The sequence below is a fragment of the Tasmannia lanceolata genome, unplaced genomic scaffold, assembly GCF_043159265.1.
Source record: "Tasmannia lanceolata isolate RefF3 unplaced genomic scaffold, GAP_Taslan_0.1 ptg000006l, whole genome shotgun sequence".
Lineage (NCBI taxonomy): Eukaryota > Viridiplantae > Streptophyta > Magnoliopsida > Canellales > Winteraceae > Tasmannia > Tasmannia lanceolata.
The window spans coordinates 48,962,921-48,981,847 of NW_027518683.1; the positions used below are offsets into that span (position 1 = coordinate 48,962,921).

At 37.6% G+C, this 18,927-nt stretch overlaps 2 protein-coding genes across 6 annotated transcripts in view; one reads left to right on the forward strand and one right to left on the reverse strand.

Annotated features, from left to right (window-relative positions):
• LOC143880434 (uncharacterized) overlaps nucleotides 1–11,574 on the forward strand; it is a 28,447-nt gene extending 16,873 nt beyond the window's left edge. For 4 of the 5 annotated variants that reach the window (XM_077383441.1, XM_077383443.1, XM_077383444.1 and 1 more), the window contains exons 9-16: nucleotides 138–359; nucleotides 448–687; nucleotides 791–916; nucleotides 1,197–1,499; nucleotides 1,951–2,049; nucleotides 2,135–2,649; nucleotides 2,784–2,816; nucleotides 11,189–11,574. In XM_077383441.1, coding sequence (XP_077239556.1) covers nucleotides 138–359; nucleotides 448–687; nucleotides 791–916; nucleotides 1,197–1,499; nucleotides 1,951–2,049; nucleotides 2,135–2,649; nucleotides 2,784–2,816; nucleotide 11,189 — 1,539 coding nt within the window. In that variant the 3' untranslated portion in view covers nucleotides 11,190–11,574. Of the gene's footprint in view, nucleotides 1–137; nucleotides 360–447; nucleotides 688–790; nucleotides 917–1,196; nucleotides 1,500–1,950; nucleotides 2,050–2,134; nucleotides 2,650–2,783; nucleotides 2,821–11,188 lie in introns of all 5 variants that reach the window. The other variant, XM_077383442.1, reaches the window with a different exon arrangement.
• Nucleotides 11,575–12,512: 938 nt separating this feature from the next.
• Nucleotides 12,513–15,690, reverse strand: LOC143878666 (tetraspanin-3-like). The gene is made up of 2 exons (XM_077380920.1): nucleotides 15,111–15,690; nucleotides 12,513–13,107 (listed from the first exon to the last, which is right to left on the reverse strand). The coding sequence occupies exons 1-2, from the start codon at nucleotides 15,624–15,626 to the stop codon at nucleotides 12,763–12,765; spliced, it is 861 nt and encodes a 286-aa protein (XP_077237035.1). The 5' UTR covers nucleotides 15,627–15,690; the 3' UTR covers nucleotides 12,513–12,762.
• Between the last annotated feature and the right edge of the window lie 3,237 nt (nucleotides 15,691–18,927).

The window sequence follows — 18,927 nt, forward strand, 5'->3', positions numbered from 1 at the left end:
GATATAATTTTAAAATGTACGTATGCATTCCTTTTTCATGTTTTACTCTTGAAGTTTTCAGATCTTCATTCTGCTTAAATCAGTGGTAATTGCTTAAAATCATGTCTTTTAGAATTTTAATTATTGTTCTTTATTAGACCGACCATGCCTCTGGAGTTCCACTTCTTCCATCGTCTATCCTTGGGATGGGTGCCTTCATTCCCACTGGACAGGTGCCTGCACTTCATCCTTTTGTTACACACCAACAAGGTGTCCCACAATCTGTACCCCCAGCGAATTCGCATGTTCCTCAAATTCATGTTGGCCATTTTCAGTCAGTTCCTTCAATTTCATCCCATCAACATTGGCAGAACCAGCAGGTATTACTAGCAACGTGAACTCCTATATAGTTGCTTTGTTGAGCACATGGCTTCTTACTACTAATTCTCTATTTCTTTCTTCCTTTAGGTAGTACCAGAGAGTTCCCAGATATCAAATCAGAACCAATATCAGCATTCCCAAATTGAGCAGAGTCAGAATCAATATCAGCATGCCCAAATTGAGCAGAGCCTTCTGAAATCAGATGTTCACTATGACTATGAGATTTCCGGAGATGGACGAGTAGCTCATTCAGAATATCTAGAGGGCCATATTAACCCCCAGCAGATATCTGCTCCTATAATTCCCACATCTAGTGAAGAACTAGAGGTTATAAACAAAAATGTTTATGTTTTCACACCATGTCTTGATGTCCTTAAGTTATGCTTTTGCTAGACAATATCCCCATGTTCTCCCTAATTCTTTGGCACAGGTGCTAGAATCAAATGATAAGAGATACTTGGTATCTCATGAATCACATCAGAACGTACAAGAAAGCTCTTCCCAGTTTCAAGAGACATCAAGATTGGGTACACCTGAAGAGAATAGTGAGCCTAAGGTCTGTTTTAAGTGTTAGAGATTTTCTTTGTTACTTCTTATTTTATTTTGCACTATCTTGTCTCTCTATGGTATATAATGCCAGGTCAGCTAGGAAGTAAGGTTCCAAAACCAGCTAAAAAGCAAGGATTGAAATTTCGGTTTCGGCCTCAACCGAAACCGAAATTCCGGTCATTTCGGCCGAAATTTTGCAATTTTGGTCCTTATGTTGGATTTCGTCCGAAGTTTAAAACCATGCTGAAAAGTTTGGGAAGCTTGATTAATCTAATCTTTCATTTCAGGAGGGTGATGATGAGAACACATTTGGTGTGATTACCAATTTGCAAGAGGAGCCGCTGGTTTTGACAAGGCAACAGCAATGGTCAGATGCTCAAAACCATCAAGCAAGTTCCACTGATGCCACAGATTGCAGTGGCAGTGCTTTGAATTTGCGTGACGTGCCTCTCTCTACTGGACGGTCATCAAGTTCAATGATACCCACAAAAACTCAAGAGGTTACAGTTCTAGATGAAAGATCATTGTTGGCTTGCATTGTTCGTGCAATTCCGGCTGGGTCTGGTGGTCGAATCAGAATTAGCACAACTGTGAGTGAATTCTAAATAACTTGTGCTAGGACTCCTTCATATCTCTTTGTAGGAATTAATCTGGTTAGTGTCTATTCTAAGTCACAAATATCGTTTTCGGGAATTTCTCGGCAAGGGGAAATCTCGGGGTCTATTATTTTTAAAATTTTTCGGGTTTATATTGAGAAAAACAATAGAAATAAAATTATTTAATATATATCTATATATATCTATACATATATAAACTAAGAAAAATATAAATATAAAAATATCATAAAATTGTCGTGATATTATCGCGATATTATCGTGGTAAATGAAAATATCGCTATATATTTTAAATTCTTGGGACTATTTTAGAATTTTCTCGTTTTATCAAAATGTCGTGATATTTATAAAAAAAAAAAAAATTGCTATATTTTGAAAATATTGGAGATATTTTTGACATAGTATGTATTTACTCTTTTACATACAGCTACCTAATAGACTTGGGAAAATGCTTGCACCTCTTCATTGGCATGATTACAAGAAAGAATATGGAAAGCTTGACGACTTTGTGTCTCATCATCCCGAAGTAAGTTTTCATATACCAATCACTTTTGACCATTTGGTGACATGTATTTGTACTATTGTTCACGGGTCCCACTTTGCGAATCCAGTTATTTGTAATTGAAGGGGACTATATTCATCTCCGTGAAGGAGCACAAGGAATTATATCAGCAACCACAGCTGTTGCAAAAGTTGCTGCAGCAGCTGCAGTATCCACTCCTTATTCGTCATCCTTGCCTTCTGTTGCTGTCACTCCCGTGGCCCACTCTCATCGCATTAAGAAGGTTCCATCCATTGATCCCGGACCCAAAAAGACTACAAATGTTGTGAATAGTCCTGCAGATGAATGTGAGAAGCCTTCACAGGTTCCGGTAATGCAGGGTCAACATTCAAATGGTGTCTCTTTCAACATTGTTCAAGGTTTCTCAAATGTAAAAATTTTAAGCAAATCAAAAGATCAGCAGGAGCTAAATGGTTTATCAAAAATGAGACCTGGCCAGTCATCTGTACATATGACGTTCGGTAATGGAGCGAATCATGTTAGAACAGGCTTGGCCAATTCTCAAAACAACGGATCAACTGATGGGAAACATGGCTTGAATTTTGGAGGGAAAGCACAGGGAAGGTAGTGGATTTTTTTTAGTTAACTGCTTAAATTAGCTTTAGCATTTACATATACATGGACACCATGTGGTTTGTAGCTTCCATTTGTTTTACTTGAGCAGAACCTTATTGAGCTGTGTGTGTCTTCTATTCCAGGGGCACGGGGGGTGGGTTAACTGCCAGGAGATAGTATGTATGCTCTGCACTCATTTTATTTAATAATTAAATTTTAAGTAATTTTGTCATATTTTTCTTATTTCTGTTATTGTGCTTATTTTGTCATGTCATTAATCGATGCATGTACTTTCTTTGGATTTGCTGGTTGTTTTTTTAAAAATATCTGAATAATGCTTTTCGGTTGGTTCAGCGTTACATTTAATTTATATGACTTTATGAAAAGTTTGGTAGTTATAAAATAAGATCAAGTATTCTCTGTTTGTTCTGGAATAAGCATATGCAGGAATCCATATCCTGAGCATTTGTTAATTTGATTTTTTGTTATTCACACCCCTAGGTAAGCTTAAATTATCAACATCAACATATCATGTTAGGTATTCAGAACCCTAATTAAAGCTTAAATTATCAATGGGTCACCTGGAGAATCAGATTTAAACTAAACCCTCGCTTCTCTGTTAGATATAAATGAAAGTTATATCAACAAATCATCTTTCTAAGCACAAAGGAAATGATAATTCTTTCGAGTTGCGTCAGAACTGCTTAAACATTTGCAATTAGTCCGCAGTCAGAACCCTTCTCTATGCATCATTTTGCCTGAATTTATTGAATGTTATCTCATATAAACAGGAGAAACACATAACTTTCTTGACTTTATGGGTAAAAACTAAAAACTAGGATCTGTTTTCTTACATTACCAATAACGTTAAAGATATTTTTATTTACTGTTAATTTGCAGCACTTTTTATCCATACTAATAATATGCATTATACTTTAATCTATGCTCATGGAGTCCTAATACATGATTATAACTGGGTTTTTCTTCAACTTGAGTTTGCTAGTCTTAGATATAGTCCATAGGTGATATGAAACCCTTACTACTAGGGTACGAGCATATCATGCTAATGTGGATGATGCTGGAGGGGCTGGTGATCTGAAATAAGATGAGTGCCTGATGGTGACGTTGAGGTAGATGAAAAGGCTGAAGAAGATCAATAAATTCTAGAACCAATGGAGTTCTGCTGTTTGGTATTGTTCCAGCTATGACTGAACTTTTGTTTCAAAGCTCAATGCCACGCCTACTGGAGGATCAGTAAACAAAGTGATCTGAGAAGCAAAGCCTTGGTGCAAACTAACAGTCCGGTTTATCAGTCAGTATGAAGTCTGAGGAAATAGCAGAACCTAAGTCAAAAGCAAGTAAAGCGGGATTTGTTAAGCATTAATCGAGAGGAAAAATAACTCAGTTCTGCTACAAAATAATCAAAGAAAAGGGGAAGCTGTTCATCTATCCGAACACCATAAAAAGAACTTAACTGTGAATCTCACAACTTTATTACTCCCCTTTCTTAAATCTAACCCAACACCTCACTTATAATTAGACATCTAATTAACTTGACTTCCAAGCAAAAGAAACTATCTAGTATATAGATATTTCCCACCTTTATCATATTGAATACATATACATCTGAGCTGATATTCACACTTGTTTTGATGTTGGCAGCCCTGTCTTCTTTTTTGTTTCGTTTCTGTCATTCGCTGTTACAATTCCCAACATGCCAATGGTAGATGTTTAATTTTTTTTTGTTTGAAATGATAATGAAATATATTGAAAAAAGAAAAGCTACAAGAGGGGCGAGCCTTGGCGCAGCGGTATGGTTGCTCCATTGTGATCTGGTGGTCACGGGTTCGAATCACGGAAACAGCCTCTCTGCAAAGCAGGGGTAAGGCTGCGTACATCTAGGCCAGCCCTCCCCAGACCCCGCAATGGTGTGAGCCTCGTGCATTGGGCCGCCTTTTTTTTTTTACAAGAGGGGCAAAGATTTACCCTCCATACATCTCAGCACTAGCACCCGATTTAACTAACAAACCAGCTAAACCATTAGCTGATCTAGGAATACATGAAAAGGAAACGTCTGAATTTTTACAGCATTCCACAATCTCAATAGATGGAGGACTTAAACTGCCAGGCCCTTACATTTTTGCAGCTGGTAGTAGAACATGATATGAGAATATGGATGAGGAAGAAAACAATTCAACATCAAGAACATCTCCTTCCCCAGAAAAATAAGGCATGCTTTCAAGAAAGTGACATCAACATTAATATACAATTTATGAAAAAAATTTGATCAAAGCACTTATATGATGGTACAAGCAAGGTTTTAAATTTCGGTTTTGGGAATAATTTCTGTCCTCACCGAAACCAAAATTTCGGCCGAAATTCGGTAGAAGCGCTCGAAATGTTGGGTTTTTAGCCTGAAATTAGCGAAATTTCAGTAATTTCGGCTGAAATTCTGTAAGGCCCGATTTAAAACCATGGGCACAAGTAGACAATTTATCTAGACCTAAACTCAAAACTTTAGAAAAACAAACACATCCAGAGATACGAGGAACATGAAACAATGAGTTAGGAAAAAATACAACACTAAGGAACCTGACCATTCCAGATAGAGGAAGGCATGCGATTAATAAAATAGCATGCATTTAGCACATTGGAACACCCATATGAAACATTATGGTGTGAGCAATTTCCAGCAAATGTCTATTTTTCCGTTCAACTACACCATTTTGTTGAGGAGTACGAACAAAAAAAACTTCGATGAACAACACCATTCTCAACACAAAACGTATCAAGATCATTTTTCTCATATTAATATTTAAAAAAAAAAATCATTGTTCTCATATTATGATGCATTGTTAGAGCAAAAGACACATATATCTTTGTCATGATTTGAAAATAGAAACAACGTTTGGCCTTTGTCTCAACAAGTACAGCCATGTCAGTCCAGAATAATCATCCAAAGAGGTTGTGAAATGCCTAATGCCTAAAATACTATAACATTGGAGTGGACTAAGCAAAATGAGCTAAACCACTCACATCGACTAGAGACCTAAACACTGATCTATGATGTTTACTAAGTTCATAGGCTTCACACTCAAAACTAAACACCGACTGAATTTATTTCCAAAAAAAAAAAACACCGATTGTATAGATGATACCGCATGCTTGAATGCTTGATCTTTTGTGGAGTGTGATGACCAAGCTGAAAATGCCGCTGAAGTGCAGAAATTCTGGCATGAAGGGTAACATCGGTCTCCATCGTCTTCTCATCAAGGTATTATTAAGCTAGTAGATTCACTCCCTCCACTAATCGTCGTCTTTGTTTGGGGATCCTGAAGACACGTGAATTGAGATAAAAGTTTATTTTAATTTGAATAGTAAATTGAGATAAAAGGTTATGAAACAATGTAAGGCTTCTGTTAAATTGACTAACTAAAGAAGGCTGACTAGAAATTTAGGAACATGTAAGACATGATAGGGACATAAGAGGTGGAGAACGAAAGAATGACTGACAAACTTATATAGAGAAGGAAAAATTGTAGCATTACCTGTCATGAATAGCATGGTTTTAAATTTCCCCGAAACAGCTGAAATGTTTCCATTTCCATCTCAACTGAAATGAAATCTACATGAATTCCTTCGACGCCATTATTTTCCCAAAATTTTGACTGAAATTCCCGAAACTCAATTGAAATTATCGGTACAAAAAAAAAAAATGGAAAGTCGCTGATAAAAAAAACAAAACAAAAATAAAATAAAATGGAAAGATGTTATGATTTGCATTTCAATTTATTTCATTAATGTTGATAATGATATCAAGTAAGCAAAATCATTAAACTGCATAGCAAAGTAACCATATCTTATGCATAGGATGTCAGATCGGTATGAGACCAATAATACCTCGTACTTTGTGCAATATTGACATAGAGTTGGGGTTCTTAGAGGGGAGAATGGTCATTGTACTTTCTTATACTTCATTACATTGTACTTCTTTATTGACTTTAGTGTTCCAGAAATATGTGACAATGCATGTCACTAGGTGTTCAATGTGATTAAGCCATTATGGATGGATTTCTTGCTTATATGATGGTTCTAAGCATGTATTTATGCTTTTTCTAGCATTTCCCAAAGTTTCAACTTAAAATTTCATCATTTGCATATGTTTCCATGATTTTACAAGATTTCTACAGAAACTGAAATGTTTTTGTTTCCGTGCTGATCGAAACCAAAACCGAAACCAAAACTAAAAACCTTGATGAGTAGACACTCCTGAGTACATAATCCAAGAGGAGGATGGCTAGGAGGCAAAAAAAGCCGTGGTGCCCGAAGAATGTGCAGGAGAAGCAGTAACAATGGAAGAAGTGGGAGACAATTGAGTAGACAATTGCTAACTTGCTTCGGCAACTTGTTGTACTCTTAACGGGAGACTATATCACCACTATGGGCTAGGCTAATAGACTGCTGGCAACATGGTTTTAAATTTTCCCGAAATTTCCCCGAAACGACTGAAATGTTCCCATTTTCATCACCCACTGAAACGAAATCTCAATGCATTCCTTCCAATTCATTATTTCCAACCGAAATTTACGAAAGTTGACTAAAATTCACAATTCGACCGAAATGGTCGGCATGGCAAAAAAAAAAGACAGGTGTTTTGATTTACACCATATAAAGCTATTTACATCGTATTGACATAGAGTTGGAGTCGATGGAGGAGTGACTGGTCATTGTACATTTTTATACTTAGTTATGTTATAATTCTTTATTGACTTTACTGTTCCAGTCTTCCAGAGATGTGTGACAGCACATGTCCCTAGGTGTTTGATGTGATTAAGCCATTATGAATTGTATTCTTGCTTATGTGATGGTTTCTAAGTATGTATTTGTGCTTATTGTAGCATTTGCCAAAGTTTGACCTAAAATTTTATCAGCTGCATATTTTTCTATTCGTTTCCATGATTTTACAAGATTTCCATCTAAATTTCCAACAAAACCGAAATGTTTCCGTTTCCGTGCTGACCGAATCTGAAACTGAACTGAATTTTAAAACCTTGGCTTGCCATCCACAACAACCTGATCATCACTCGAACACGGCTGAGGCTTGATTAGCCTATGAAGGTTTCCCAACACTTCTCAACACTATGATTGGTACAGCCACAATGTGTGTACTGTCTTTGGCCACATCTTCGACCACGTGCTGGTCCTAAATTGCTACCACAACCACGAGTGGCAGTACCACGACCTCCATCAGGATTGGAAGAAACCATAGCAGATATATCCTTAGAGGGAACAAAAGATGGGAACGCCTGATTATGACCAATAACTCGCTGAAGTCGAGAGTAAACATTGAGCACTGAAGGGATAGTATCACTGATGATCATCTGCCCCATAGTGCATGATAATTAGAGTGGATAGAAATTTGTCCACTTGAAATTCTTCTCTTTGTTTCTGTTGTACCTCCAAGTCAGTTGTGAGGGGTTGATGGACATTGAGTTCTCCCACATCCCTTTAAGATTGCTATAATAATCACTGAAGCTTTTTGTCTCCTTGCTGAAAATGTAGAATATTCTCATACAATTGATAAATGCTAAAAATATTTTTCTTGTGAGAATAAATCTCACGCACAACGTTCCAACTACACTTTGCAATATTCTTAAATATAACATTGGTAGTTATGCGAGCTTCAATCTGTTTAACAGCCACAGCATTACTAAATAATTTTCTCTCATCCTACCTAGAATCATTTTCTTTGGGAGTATTATCTTTAAGTACTTCAGTTTACCATCTGCACCAATAAAGACTTTGAAAGATGGAGCCCAAATGAGACGATTCATAACATTTAATTTCACAGACGTGATCTACATCTTGACACCATCACATGGTCCTTGAAGAGATAGTTTGAATTCATTAGACTTCTGTGAGGCACTCGACTGAGCCATGATTAGTGACAACTGACTTGTAGAGGAGGCACAAAGAACTTTTCACCTCACCGAACACTACTGATCACAACCACTTTCCCTTAGATTTCAGTGAGAAAAAATCCACGCGTTAATTTTTTTTTTTTGAATGGTGAAAATTCCACCGATTAATCAGGTTCTTGAATTAATCTATGAACATTGAACACACGTAATTAGGGTAGTACGCCGATACCACAACACTAGACACAAAATGGTGTATGCCATCACGTGGATGCAACAGACAAAGAATATGATCCTCACTTGGGAATTCAAATGAGAAATGAGTGAAAAGAAGGTTCCGAATGGGCTTCTGGATGCCAGACAGATGAAAACGTGTTTAAGGAGATGGTTTATATTTTGGGATTTCGAACAAGGGAAAAAAGATTGCGTAGGCTGATTTAGGATTTGCACAAAGGTGAAAGGGACAAGAGGGTTTTGAGTGATTTTGTGATTTTAGAGTTTCGAACGAGGAAAAAAAGGTTTTGGATTTGTGAATGAGAAAGTAAATTGGATTTATGGTTTTTTGAAAGTGTTAATATGGTTGCGGGAATAGAAGATGGATTTAACCCTGATGAGAGAGGCTCTAATAGTGTAAGGTTTGAGAACCCCGCAAAAATCTAAAAATATATTATTCATGTCCTTATTCTCCACTACTTAAAGCACGCAATTCATATGTGACATGCCCATGAACACATCCGCTTCAACAACTAATAAAGAGGGGTATGTTAGCATTACATTTAACAAAGACACGGCATCACACCTCGAAAATTAGAAGTCACATCCACAATTTTTCTAGAAAGGAGAAGTCTCTTTTCATTTATCAAGTCTCTCTTTAGGTGACCCTGGGTCTTAAAATACACGCGCTTCTAGAGACTTTTTAAGCTAATATGTGGGCCATAATGACTTACAATTAAAACATATCTGTAGGAACTTCTCACTTAAACTTCACGAATGAAACCTAACCACAAAACAAATAGTGGATCATGTGGCCCCATCTCATTGCTAACACTCTTGAAAACCCAATGATCGTTTGGGGCTCCTCGGAATGTTGAACTTTCAAATAAATGCTTGGTTTTGATTATTCTCTCCTTATTTGTTCTGCTGTTGGTCTTAATTTAATCCCCATCTATATCTCAAAATATGCTTCATTGCCTAGATATAAAACCACAGATATTTCCAAAATAGGGGTTATTAATGGATTTCAAACTTTCCTCATTCTTTTTAATGGTTGGGGTGGGGGATTTGAAATACCTCAAGTGCTCAAAATGCCTCTTGTTTTTACCGGTCCCCATTGTAAATTTGTTGGTATGAATATATTTGTCAATTTTCAAAAAAAAAAAGCCCCTTGTTTTGTGAAACTACTAGAATGTTCCATTCAGGTTCCTGTTTGAGAATTCTTTCCTTGATGTGAAATTCTGTTCTGAAAGGACCCCTTTCTTTTGTATGGGTGTCGAATGCCTATTTTAATCCCCTTCCTTACACAACCCTTCTTGTCTTTATCTCTCTTCTACCAACATACATATTTATATAGGTGAAGATTGATCAGAATATATATAGCACCATTAGAAATTACTCTGTAAATATAATTAGTTAGAAGATATTCTATTGTGGAACCAAGTTGGTTTCTGAAAACTTTATTTAGTATTGTAGATTTAATATTCATAGATATTGATTATCAGATGGTCTACTGTAGCTGGATTTGTTATTTGAGGCAAGGAAATTGTTGTAGTTCCTTGGGCAGAGGGGAGATGATGAGCATAAAGGATCCTTGAAAAAACAAGTTCGAGGAATATTTTCTTACAGAGTACTGTTGTGTGCTTAGTGGACATAACCTAGAAATGTCAAATTCTTAGAATGAGGAAAAATCTTTGAATCTTCAAGAGTTCTAACTTTCAGTCCTCATTTCCTATGCTTTATCAGGCCCTAATTCCACCTCTTTCCTTGCCAAGTTTCCAAACTGGAAACAAATTCTGTACCCTTCAAAACTACCATACACATGCATACAAAAGCGGGGTTTTCAGGGAACCCTCTAAACTTCACCCAAGCAATAAAAATCCCAATATTCCTAGTAAATGAAAAATATCACTATTTTCTTTTGCTTTTCTAAATTGTACGGGGTCAGCTGCCAATGCCAGCATTATATCAAACTGTCATTGTCAGATTTGGCATTTTTGACATTCTTCCTCATTCAGTTTTTGCTCTAGTTCTTTATGATGTTTTGACCCTGAATTGTAGACCCTGTGGTGCTAAATCAAGGGTTGTTGGCCTGGCCGACTTGATTCTAGGACTTCTTGTTGACTACATAATTAGCAGAAACAAGTATTGTGATTCTTTCTCGAGATTCTCATCTTTAAGAAATCATAAAAGAAACAAGTTTTTGATATTACAAACAGTTTTTTCCTTTCTACTTAATAGATTTTTGGTCCACCCTTACATTATTACTGTAACTAATTTTGTTTACTCTACATGTTCACTTAATTTGTGCATTCATGAACCAAGTTTATGGTAAAGGGAGATACGATTGTTATGGATCTTTTCCTTACCACCTTTGTTTACTTTCTAGAATCTAATAGCAATTTCTCAATTTGTAGATCCAGGAATTTTTTTCAGATTTTGGATGCAAGTTTACCAAATATTTGCTGCAACGACTTGCCGGTATATTTGTCGGCATCAAACTGGTTGTTGCTCTGGGAGAGGAGACAGGCTGATGGGGGAGGTTCTCAAATCGGAGTCTCCCACGATACCATTTTCATTTTTTTGATTGAATACTCAGCTTGGGCTTTCCATTTCCTTTGTGTGATGTTTTTATTGGGTTTTAATGGAACTCAGATTATAGTTTGGGAGGCCAAAAGTGGCAATTGTGTAACATTTGCACCCATTCATCCTTAGCTCTCTACTTTTTATGTTGGACTCATGACGACCCTTTCCTTGAAATCGTTAAACATAGACTATCTATTGATTGTCTTAAGTTGCTTCACTTGTGCAAAAGTATCTGATTCTTATGCCCCCTTTGTTTTGATATATAATACACACACCCCATTTTAGACTTAATTGTTGTTGATCGTGCAGAGCCTACCCTAAGGTTCAGGTCTGATTTCATTGTGTCTAGAAATGGCTAGATGGAAATTTTGTAACAGGTCCGAGTCATCCAGGTTTTATAAGTTAAAAACGGAATTTTACAAGCTAAAACCTAGATTTTACAAGTTAAAACCTCGACTTTATACTTGGAAATGTATCATCTAGGTTCTTGGGGGGATTTTCTGCTTCGAAAAATGAGAAAGATGTCAGTTCAACGATTAGATCAGATGTCAGTTCAACATTTGATCCGACTAACCCCTTTCTTCCATTTCTCAAGGCCATAAAATGCAGAAAGCCTATGAAGAATTGTAATGGATGGAGATGTTCTTTCAAGAATTAGGTTTAAAACCAGATAAGTATGTTGCTCATTGTGACAGTAACATCATCTACATAGGTAAAAATTCACGTTTTCAATTCAAGTCCAACGACATTGGGTATTTGCTATGGACCATTGCAGAAAGGCATTATGCGGCTGGCCGTTGCATGTGAGAGCAGCCGCCTGAGATAATTAAATGAATAAGACAAAATCTGCTGAAAAGTGAGCCTGTGTGGCTGCTCTCACATGCAACAGCCAGCCGCGAAATGCCTTTCTGTGAGATATGATGAACAAGGCCCTATAATCAAGTATAAGTGTTGTGAAAGTATGACAGAGATGGGCTTACCTCACTGTTTGCTCTATGTGATGTTTCTTCATTGATTTGAACATGAAAGAATAAAGATGGAAGAAAAAAAAAGTGTATGGAATGTTAAGGTTTTCCAAATTTGATCATGTCCGTTGATCTGATCATCAAACATAATCCCATTATCATTGACCCAATCCGGATTTTCCTTATAAGATTAGCACTAATCTTATAGGTGGAAACTTTATTACATATAGAGAGAAATCATACCTTCTACAAAATGAACAATGCTTGTTTTTATCCTAAATTGAAATGCAATTTACATACAAATCCAAATACAAGAAAAACCCAAGCCATTATACCATTACTCATAGAAATCCAAATCCAAATACAGAACATTATCCTAATTAAAACTAGAGAAGTTTATTAGGGCATATTGTATAAATATGATATATTTAGAGGTGAGTTTAGAAGTGGATCCTTGCTGGTTGTGACTTGGTCATCCTGTTCACTCCACAGGGTTCATCATTGTCCAATCGCCGATTATTCCTGAATGCGGCGCACCCGACGACGTAGACTATCACGAGGACGATTAAGACTACAATGTTGAGTACCGACACTTTCCGCCAGTTCTTCTTGACGTTCGCCAGGACTCCGGCCTTGCACGAGTCGCACGAGTAGCACAATTGATCCTGATCGTTGCTCCACCGGACACAATCAGGATCGCCGGCCAGCATTCCGCCGCCGGACGTCCACACAGTCTCATTTACGTATATGAATTCACATGATGTGGGTGGCTTGCAACAGCCCGACTGCCAATACAAAGCCCATGCAATTGCACTTTAAGTCAGTTTTGTGGTGAGAGAAAGGAGATTTTATATGCTAGTATATTTCAAAAAGTAGAGTGAGGCCCACTTCATAGGGTGATCCAAACCGTTAATTTGTTGGGACACAGAGTAAATAAGCCATAGGATGATCTTAACCCTTGGATCTGTTGGGGGACGATACATTATAGAAACCTCTAGAGATTGAAGATTCGGAGGGTTAGGATCATCCAACAGAGATGATCTATTTTAAATAGGGTTGTAAACGAGCCGAGCTTGGCCAGCTCGGCTCGGCTCGTTAAGCTCAAAAGCCAGGCTCGGCTCGGGCTCGGTCAGGCTCGCGAGCCTTATCGAGCTCGAATTATATTAATTTTACACCCCTCATTTTCCCTGGACAGCCCTATCTAGTGTTTTTTACTATTTTTACACTAGGGGGTGGTCCAAGTAACAAATGGGGTTCCAAAAAAGAAGTGACATATTTTGCCTCCCCCTTTCTCTCCCTAGACAACCCTTTTAGTGTATATATTAATATATAGTATATATATTTAAACATATTAAATTCTTAACGAGCCGAGCCGAGCATGGCCTAACTCGGGCTCGGCTCGTTAAGCTTAAAGAGCCGGCTCGGCTCGAGCGAGCTTCCGAGCCCGAGCCAAAATTGACACCCTTAATTTTAAAGGATGACTAGTATTTCTTCAAAACTAGAGGGGCCCACTTTAAAGGATGATCCAAACTGTTCATTTGTTGGGACATAACGTAAATAAGCTGTATGCCGTTGATAATCTCCATAGGAGGATCATCCTATCGAGTTTAACAACGGGGTACAAGGCCCAAGGAATAAACTGCTTGGATCATCCTATTAAGTAGGCCCCACTTTAGTTTTTAAAAAATACTGGCTTCACGTGTACAGAGCATAAAAGAAGGAATATTTAATTATTTATGTGTCCGTTGATCGGCGGGTGTTTAAAAAGTGGGTTCGCATTGCTCTCAGTCAATTGCATGGTTGATCAGGTGGGACCCAATTCGGATAGACTCATAATTATTCCTTCACAGATCACAACTTTCAGTTATTACTATCTTTTGACCTTTTTTTGGTCTCAGATATTATCCATCAGCCAAACTGCTGCGCAAAAATGATATTTCCACCCTTTTTGTTTGTCTTTTTCCAGAAAGACAACTAAGAGGGGGTGAAAAACTGAAAATGCAGGCACCGCACTTGTTTTGGAATTGAAAAAACAAGATGGGGTTGGTTATGCTGGAAAAATGGGTGGAAATATCATTTCTCGTATTGGGAAAAAAGGGGGGGAAATATCATTTCTCGTTTTAGGACGATCTTATCCATTTAAAAAAAAAAAAAAAAGTACAAATAAAAAGGAAACAAAGGAGTGGAAAAAATTAAAAAAACTGCAAAAGAAGATGGGAATTGCTAGCGTCCATAGCAAAAGGCTTCTTGCGGCTTGACGTGTGACATGTCAGACCAGCCACCTCGTTAATGGAGACAAAAGCTGGTCTGAGACCAGCCGCGAAAAGCCTTTTCCGATGGAGCTTAGCAAATCCCAAAGATATGTCTATTTTTCAGGGGGTGCACTTGGGCGGGCTCAACCCGAACCCAAAGGGTTCAACCCCGGAAAAAAGTCAGGTTGGGTTGAGTTCAAGTCGGGTTCGGGTTTTCTGCGAAATTGCCAAGCAAATCCCTTAAACGAATGCAATTAAAACTAAACTAATCTTTTTTGTTCAAAATAAATAAATAAAACAAAGTTAACCCAAATCCTCAACACCCCCCTTCTCCCTCCCCCGCCCCCCCAGAGAAACAAAGAAAATCCAAATTCTTAGATCGATTCTTCTTACAAAATGATTCATTCTTAAAAAATCAGCCCTCATGGATGGGACTGTTCTTAAAAAACCATGAAAAAAAAAAACCATTAAATGAAAAAACAGTGATAATAAAACAGAAAGAATGAAAACTAAAAACAGTGTTTTAAACTACTAACCTCAGTAGGACTGAGATGCCTGAGATAAAACATATCGGCCGATTCGGGCACTCCCCCAACATATCGGCCCATATTCCGGCACGATTTAGCAGCCCTAAGACAAGAGCTAATCTTGGCCCAATAATAATGATCCGAAACCCGGTCCTTAAGCCAGCCGGAATAATCAGAAAGCGAATAATCAAGATAAGATCTATTGAGGACTGGTTGACCGGATCCTTTAGCAGTGACTGCATAAGCAAAAACAACGAGAGCAAAAAGGGTGGCAATAACAAAGAACATGGCAAAGAGGTAGAGCCAAAGGAGCCATGAGATTCTATAACAGGATCCAGCAAAGCCCATTAGAGAAATTACCAAGATTGAAGCTCCGATAACTATTAGAGGCCATTGAAGGAATCTCATACAATCTGTTTGGGTTGCTCTGCTGCTAAGCCAAATCCCACCTCCAAATATTGGGATTGAGAGTAGAAATGTTACAAAGTTTATAAAACCAATCAAACCATTGCTTGCCCTCAACATCTCAGACAAGTGTTTGTTCTTGTTTTTCTCCTCTTTGCTTTTGTTTTCTGGTTATTTAAGAAGAGGGGGAGAGAGAGTGTAATATATTATTGATTTGTGTAGGAAGCTTCTTTCTAGGGCCCACATGTTGCAAATATCAGACTATTTTACAAAAATGTTTGAGTACCAAAGTTAGGTAGTCCCATTTAATGTGGACCGTAGGTGTGCAACAGTGACTACCAATGTTGGTAGTCTGTTCTTATCTCGACCGTACATGTGGCATTAAGAGGTAAGATGCTGAAAGTATAGAGGCTCCTTCCTAACAAAAATGTTTTGGGGCCCACTTGTATGCCTGTGGATGTGATCAGATCTGTTGATTCGAATGATGAGGACACCTTGATGGATGAGCATATGAAGTTCCACCACGAAAAGTTATCAGTACGTTATCATATTTTGATATTTGCACAAAGTGAAATTTTATCAGCACTACTGTATTTTGAATTTTGGTGCGCGCCCTCATCAAAATACAGTAGTGCTGATAACAGTTCCCTTGCACAAAACCAGCTGTCTTTTTCTTCTCTAATTGGCTCGTGGGAGCTTTTTGGGAAATGTAACAACCTTTTGAAAGCTCTTTAAATGCTAAAAGACAGCTGGGTTTGTGCAAATATCAAAATACGGTTCTGCCGGTATCATCTCCCTTGTTTAAGAGCTTTATACGGTTCAAGGTTCCATTATTTTTGAAAAAGTATTGTATGTCTTACACCGAAGCATGATCCGAACAGTCCATTTAATGGGCTACAAAGTAAATAGGTTGTGCCCAAAAATTCATTTTCATAGGATGATCTTAGCCCTTCAATTAATCTATCTATAATGGAACTGCATCTTATGGCAACTTCTATAGATCGGAGGGTTGGGATCATCCTATGGTAATGATTTTTTAATCCAAACCTATTTACATTGCAGTCCATCAGATGGACGGTTTGGATCATCCTATGTTGTAAGCAATACAATACATTTTGAAAAATACTAGACTATACAGGCTTATACCGTATAAAAACTCTATTTTTATAAACTCCTTTTGTTACAATGAGATGTCGGATCGGAATAAAATCAAGACCATGTGGGGTCACCCCATGATCTTCTACATGATCAACGGTCTTGATTGCACGTATGTCCACAGTACGTTATTCATTTTCATGGAAAAAAAAATTGGGTTGTTTTGTATTTCAGGAAAGGTTGCTCTTCATCAGTTCTATTCATATGATGTTATCCCTATAAAACACTATCTTAAAAAATTAAGGACTGTAATTTCACATTTTGGTAAGAAACAAACGAGATTTTATATGGTGTAAGGCCTTACAACAATACACAACAATACAGTAGGGGTACTGCCCTTGAAATTTGATCTAACAGCAGCTCACTTTTTGAGGAGCTGCTGTTGGATCAAATGTTAAGGGTGGTACTTCCACCGTACTAAGGCCTTATTGTTGTAAGGACTTACACTGTATCATTTCTCGAAACAAGAATTTCACACTTCTCATTTCTTCAAGATAAAACAATGTTTTATCTTGTTAAGTTTGGGAGATAATGAGATATGGACAAGCAAAACAACCTTTTGCATCTTTTTCCATCTTTAAACGACATCTTTTTTGATAATGACACATCCTCTAGTGTATTTTGCTACTCATAAGGTATTCCAAATCTCTCTCTCTCTCTCTCCCTCTATCTCCACCGTTCAATCCATACAATGAGCATTGATCCCACCTAAAAAACGATGTAATAATTGATCATATATATCAATGAATCTGATCATACCCACGTGGCAAAAAGGCAAGAAAATAATGGAGAACATTTCTAAAATGGATTTCTCCATTTGGTAAAAGAAAAACAATGATGCAACATCCTCACCAAATTGGAGGCCATTTTCACTTGTTTATTTTCAGGACGGGTAACGGTTTGGAAGTCTTTTTCCCTTTCTTATTAACCCTAGTTTCATCACTTTTCTTAAACTCAAAATCAGCCTTGGGTACATTTGTAAATAATGCACATGCAAGTGGGTCCCACTACAAATTATCTAAATGGTGGGCGTTTGTTACGAGGCCACTGATATTGACACTACCATTTTTTAGTAAATGCACAAACTCTGCTTGTATTTTCTTTTTTAATTAGCTTGTGAGAGCTTTCTGGGAACGGTAATGACCTTTGACAGCACTTTAAATAATAAAAAAAGACGAGTTATGGAATTATGATAAGTTGGTTGTGCTGATATTATTTCCCTTCTTACGAATACTAATTTTTTTTTTTTTTTTTTTTTTGTGTGCATTTAGCACTAGCTCAATCATAAATTAGTTGAACATATGGTGCTTATCTATCGCACCAATAAGTCTTATTCGGAATTATTAGCCAGATAGTGTGAAACAATCAATTACTACAATAATGAAACGCCTCTTCAATAATGGTGCATTTTTTTTTTTAATGACAGAGAATTATATTAATGAAACTAAAAAAAAAGGAAAAGCCCACCGATCGAGATAAAATCAAACACTTCCAACTCCGACTCCAACCTGGAGCACCTTTCCCTAGCTAACTTGTCGGTTTTAGAGTTAGCCGACCTCCTAACTTGGTGAAATGATATAGCGAGATGTCGAGACCTGCCACTCGGTCGGATATTTCATCCATCCACCAAGCAAACCTCTGTAGAGGAGATGATGAACGCTCCAACCACTTATTCACATTTAAAGAATTACCCTCGACTATAACATTGTTTAACCGACGTTGCTCCAACATTAATATCTCATTGTGCACCGCCCACATCTTTGCCTCATTTGAATCGACTACTCCAATAGGGCCCGAAAAAGCCCATAGATTATTCCCATCTTTATCTCTAAGGATTTCACCAATACTCTGCCCCCGGGTGCCTAGGCTGTTGCGTAACAATTAAAACAGTGAAAATGTTAGGTTAAGTCCAGGATTGTCCAATCATGATCCGTCAAAATTCACTTTAAGAACCCACTCCTAGGAGGCTCCCAAACTTGGGAAATCGCCAGTCTTATCTCCCGACTATTAGAAACTACTTCCCAGCCTTGCAATAATTCATGAGCTGAAATAAAGCAGAAACTTGGCGAAGCTCTCGCCCATGCAATGGTTAGAGCAATGACCTTAAAAGACTATTAGAAACTACTTCCCAGCCTTGCAATAATTCATGAGCTGAAATAAAGCGGAAACTTGGCGAAGCTCTCGCCCATGCAATGGTTAGACCAATGACCTTAAAAGGGCGGCCCAGTGCTCGAGGCTCCCGCCATTGCGGGCAGGGGCGGAGGTA